Source organism: Penaeus japonicus, unplaced genomic scaffold, assembly GCF_977035675.1.
Source record: "Penaeus japonicus unplaced genomic scaffold, GWHDUDI00000001_assembly GWHDUDI00000003, whole genome shotgun sequence".
NCBI classification, from domain to species: domain Eukaryota; kingdom Metazoa; phylum Arthropoda; class Malacostraca; order Decapoda; family Penaeidae; genus Penaeus; species Penaeus japonicus.
In genome coordinates, this window is record NW_028234405.1 from 13,360,231 (window position 1) to 13,365,223 (window position 4,993).

The following is a 4,993-nucleotide window of genomic DNA, read 5'->3' on the forward strand; positions in this document are numbered from 1 at the left end:
AAGCTAATATTTACCTGTCACTACATTTTGTTGGTTAAATGTATGGTGAAACATATTGCCATTTTCATATACAGTAATTTTTATAGCTTGGGTTTTAAAAATCTGAAGAAATTAAATTTCCCCAAATTTGCTTTTAACCCATTCTCGCCGGGTCCATTCCAGCCTTGCATGGTTGCAATGCCGAGGCTCTCAAACACTTAGGCATAAATCAATTAAATGACTGGCACCATATGGTGCCACCCGGCAAACGGGCCCTTGAATGAGCGGTACTGTAGTGTACCACCCGTCCAGAGAGGGTTAATGCCACTATCATTGTCACATGGCTTACAAAAAAGTTTGCTAAATGTTTTGAAAGTGGAAATTTCTATTTTCACTGATATTATATATATATATATATATATACATATATATATATATGTAAATATATATATATATATATAAACATATATATATATATTCAGCTGAAATGACCTGAATTCTTTCTCACCAGAGTATTGCAGCGAGGTCAAATGATGAACCATGCTGCGACTGGGTTGGTGAGGACGGTGCTGGACACTACGTCAAAATGGTGCACAACGGCATTGAGTATGGAGACATGCAGCTCATCTGCGAAGCATACCACCTAATGAAGTCTGCTCTGGGTATGACGCCAGATGAGATGAGTGAGGTGAGTGTCAGTGGAGAAGTACTTTTATTGACTTCATTTTTATCTTCTCCTTCTCCTCCTTCTCCTTCTCCTCCTTCTCCTTCTTCTCCTTCTCCTTCTTCTCCTTCTCCTCCTTCTTCTTCTTCTTCTCCTTCTCCTTCTCCTTCTCCTCCTTCTTCTCCTTCTTCTTCTCCTTCTTCTTCTCCTTCTCCTCCTCCTTCTCCTTCTTCTTCTTCTTCTTCTCCTTCTCCTTCTCCTTCTTCTCCTTCTCCTCCTCCTTCTCCTTCTTCTTCTCCTTCTTCTCCTTCTCCTTCTTCTCCTCCTTCTCCTTCTTCTTCTCCTTCTCCTTCTTCTCCTTCCCTCTTCTCCCTCTCCTCTTCCTCCTCCTTCTCCTTCTCCTCCTCCTTCTTCTCCTTCTCCTCCTCCTTCTTCTCCTTCTCCTCCTTCTTCTTCTCCTTCTTCTCCTTCTCCTTTTCCTTCTCCTTCTTCTCCTTTTCCTTCTCCTCCTTCTCCTCCTTCTTCATCTCCATCTCCATCTCCATCTCCATCTCCTCCTCCGTTTTATTTTTCCTTCACACATTATCCCCACACACATTTTATCTTGTGATTGTGATTATATTATCTTAGTAAGGTAATACTACCACCAAGGGCCCAAAGATCTTTTTTAATAATTTTTTTTCATATTTTTTGTCACAGGTATTCAAAGAGTGGAACAAGGGAGAGCTCGATTCTTTCCTCATTGAAATTACTGCCAACATCCTGGCCTTCAAGGATGAGGATGGTGAGTAATTATATCCCCTTTAATTTCTTGTTGGTTTGACTGAGAAGAGTTTATGATTTGGTGCTTTCTTTGCATGTCTGATATGAATTTTATTGTTTTTATTATTTAGAAAGGGTATAAAGCTTTTGTTATTTATATCCAACGAGACTCCTTCAGATTTTATCCCAAGTCCAGGAAAACTGTTTACAGTCAGGAGCTAGGCACAATAGAGGCAGGTTTATCCTTTTCATACCAATGTGTTTCATGATCTGGGGATACCACCTTTGTTATATTTCTTATAACTGCTCCTAAACTCACATTTCCTAATAAAGTATTATAATAATTGTCAAGTTTTCCTATGAATTATATCAAATTTAAATAAAATCTGAGGAGGAATCAAATTGCAATAAAAAAAACATTGTGTTTCATTTCAATTTATCAGCTGTTTCTGTACATTTGCTAATATTTGCACCTCTTTTTTTAACCTCCAGGCAAACCTCTGGTGGAAAAGATTCGTGATGCAGCAGGCCAGAAAGGAACTGGAAAGTGGACTGCCATTTCTGGGTTGGATTACGGTGTTCCAACTACGCTTATTGCTGAGTCTGTGTTTGCCAGATGCCTGTCAGCACTAAAGGTGTGGTTATGTTAATATGTATCATTATCATTTATTTTTTATTTTTATATGACTGATCAAAGGTTGAAAGAATGAAAATTTTCATTAATGAATAAGTTATTTTCTAATTGAATAGATGGATGAAATACCAATGTGATATATTTATTTGTTTATTTTAATTTCAGTTTTTTTTATTCTTTACTTTTTTTTCCCCATTATCATACTATGATCAACATGATTAAATGTCACAAGCATAGATTGTCTTATATCTTTATAAATCATAGATTTATACAATATTATACTTGAATGTTAATAGATGGTCATAGTAGTTACGAAGGATAATAAAATATCTTCCTCATTTAGGACGAACGTGTAAATGCCAGCACTGTCCTAGATGGACCTGAAGAAGCAAGATTTACTGGTGACAAGAAGGAATTCATTGAACAGATTCGCATGGTAAGTTAACAATCAAGGAGAAGTATTACATAATTTATACTTGAAATAGAAATATTCATAGTTAGGGTATGTGTAATGATAATGATTATCAATCCATGGAATGCCAACAACTACATATATATATATATATATATATATATATATATATATATATATATATATATATATATATATATATATATATATATATATATATATATATATATATATGTATATATATATATATAATGTATATATACACAATATTTTAAGATCATTGATATTTAAATGAAAGATTGGCTGCCCATGACAACTGGTCAGGGTCTCATTTTGGCTGGTAAGTAATGAGTAAATATTATCATTATTACTATTATTGTTGCTTTTAAGGTTTGTTATACATGTGTTCATGTTTTTGCTTTTCCTTTTCAGGCTCTGTATGCTAGCAAGATTGTCTCATATGCTCAGGGCTTCATGCTTTTGAGAGAAGCGGCAGCCAAGTTTGGTTGGAACTTGAACTACGGAGGAATTGCTCTCATGTGGAGAGGAGGCTGCATTATTAGGAGGTGAGACTTCAGTTTTTTATAAAGCAGAGACGGTTTATTTGGAAGTATTTAATGTATGGCAGTTTGATATTCTTTGGTGTTTTCCTTCCTTAGATTATGTTTTTCTTTTATAGTATACTTTTTAGTATTTTTTATTATATATAGTTCAAGATTCAACTTTTTTTATATCAACGCATCTCTCCTTTCCAGTGTGTTCCTCGGCAACATCAGAGAAGCCTTTGAGAAGAACCCCCAACTCAACAACCTCCTAATTGATGACTTCTTCAAGCAAGCTGTCGGCAAGTGCCAGGCAGGATGGCGTGCTGTTGTTGCACAGGGTGCTTTGCTGGGCATTCCTACACCAGCTCTTTCCTCTGCTCTTGCTTTCTATGATGGCTACCGGTCAGCTGTTCTACCAGCAAATCTGATTCAGGTAAGTAGTTCATTCTTTCTATATTGTTGCTGTTGTAGTTTTAATATATATAGATAGATATAGATATAGATATAAATAGTGTAATTTTTAATGGGAGGAGGATTCCTTTTTTGCTTTTTAATGTATGATATATTATGAATAGTATGAATGTTGTAATATTTCCCTTGATGCAAGATTTGAGACTAGAGATGTGTTCATTTTCCTCCTCTCTCTCTAGGCCCAGCGCGATTACTTTGGTGCCCACACCTATGAGCTCGCTGAAGCCCCTGGCAAGTTCCACCACACCAACTGGACTGGCACAGGAGGCAACGTGTCTGCCACAACATACGATGCTTAAAAAGTTCCTGTCACAAGTCGTTAACATCACTGTCTTGGTGCCTGAAGGTTGAAGACTGCTGGGAAGAAGTCTTTCACTAAGATGCTCTCTTTTGGGTGTTGGAAATTAAAGACCAATTTAATGATTTTATATATATGTTTGTGTATCACATCAAAGCTGATAATTAGAAATTTGCTGTTATTACAAATGAGTTGTAATTACTACTATAAGGATTGTAATTTAAGTAACAGTATGATTCACATGTGTATAAAATTGGTTTCTTCTAGAATGAGTAATACATTGCGAATTGTGTAACAGTTGTGACCGAATACCAAGACAATAATTTCTGCCTCTATCTTTGATACATTCCATGTGAGTAGTTTTATGTAATTAAATTATTTTTTAAAATATGAGAGTATTTAGTATATAATAGATTGTTGGTAATGTATTACTTTTTATAGCTGGTTATTTTCATAATAACCTGTTGATACAGATTTTGTATGGTATTTATAATGCCAAATATCTATTTGATAAAGGTAGATAGATTTAGGCTGGATCTGTTTTAAAAAAATGAATATAAAAGAAAATAGCAAAGTTTCAGAAAGCCTTGTATAAAGATTACTTCAGATCAAATATGTTTATTACTGTCATAAAGGCATTTCATCAGATTTTGTGCTTGGTTAAATTTATTTTTTTCCAGGACAGTAATATTTTCTGCTTGAGATCTCAAAAATGATTCAGTGTATTAATCTTTTTTTGCCTGATCTTTATTTATCAGTATTCTTGTTAAAAAGGTATTATTTCGTCTAGATCTTTTTGTATTTTAGTAACATAAATTTTATTTCTAGCATAAAATCCATTTTTGAAATAAAGCAAGATATATATAAAGAATAATGTATGTGTTTTCTTTGTGCTTTTCAAGTTAAAAAGACAATATTTTTAACAAGTGCGAGTGTACGTACATCCGTGGTCAGCAGATCGAGTCCCAACCAGGCTCGTGAGTTTCCACTGTCACCTGGCAGTCACCGCCATGTGTGGTGACCACACTGTGGTCAGCATGGTGGGTAAGGACCAAAGCTCGGATCGAGTCAACACGCGTTGGCACATTCTCTCACGAGTCAGCATACGTTGACACAGCCGGGCTCGCTTCAGTGCACATTAGCCCGGCGAAGCATCCGCCTCACAAATCCAGCTTATTCTTCCAAAACCTGACAACATACATGTGACCGAGGATAAAGTGTGCTTAGA

General features: G+C 35.5%; 1 protein-coding gene across 4 annotated transcripts in view; it reads left to right on the forward strand.

The window, feature by feature from the left end:
- Nucleotides 1–4,639, forward strand: part of Pgd (phosphogluconate dehydrogenase) — a 47,178-nt gene extending 42,539 nt beyond the window's left edge. For all 4 annotated transcript variants that reach the window (XM_086555965.1, XM_086555958.1, XM_086555951.1 and 1 more), the window contains 7 exons: nucleotides 491–667; nucleotides 1,343–1,427; nucleotides 1,898–2,040; nucleotides 2,383–2,475; nucleotides 2,884–3,017; nucleotides 3,207–3,429; nucleotides 3,647–4,639. In XM_086555965.1, coding sequence (XP_086412091.1) covers nucleotides 491–667; nucleotides 1,343–1,427; nucleotides 1,898–2,040; nucleotides 2,383–2,475; nucleotides 2,884–3,017; nucleotides 3,207–3,429; nucleotides 3,647–3,766 — 975 coding nt within the window. In that variant the 3' untranslated portion in view covers nucleotides 3,767–4,639. The remainder of the gene's footprint in view (nucleotides 1–490; nucleotides 668–1,342; nucleotides 1,428–1,897; nucleotides 2,041–2,382; nucleotides 2,476–2,883; nucleotides 3,018–3,206; nucleotides 3,430–3,646) is intronic.
- Nucleotides 4,640–4,993: the final 354 nt, after the last annotated feature.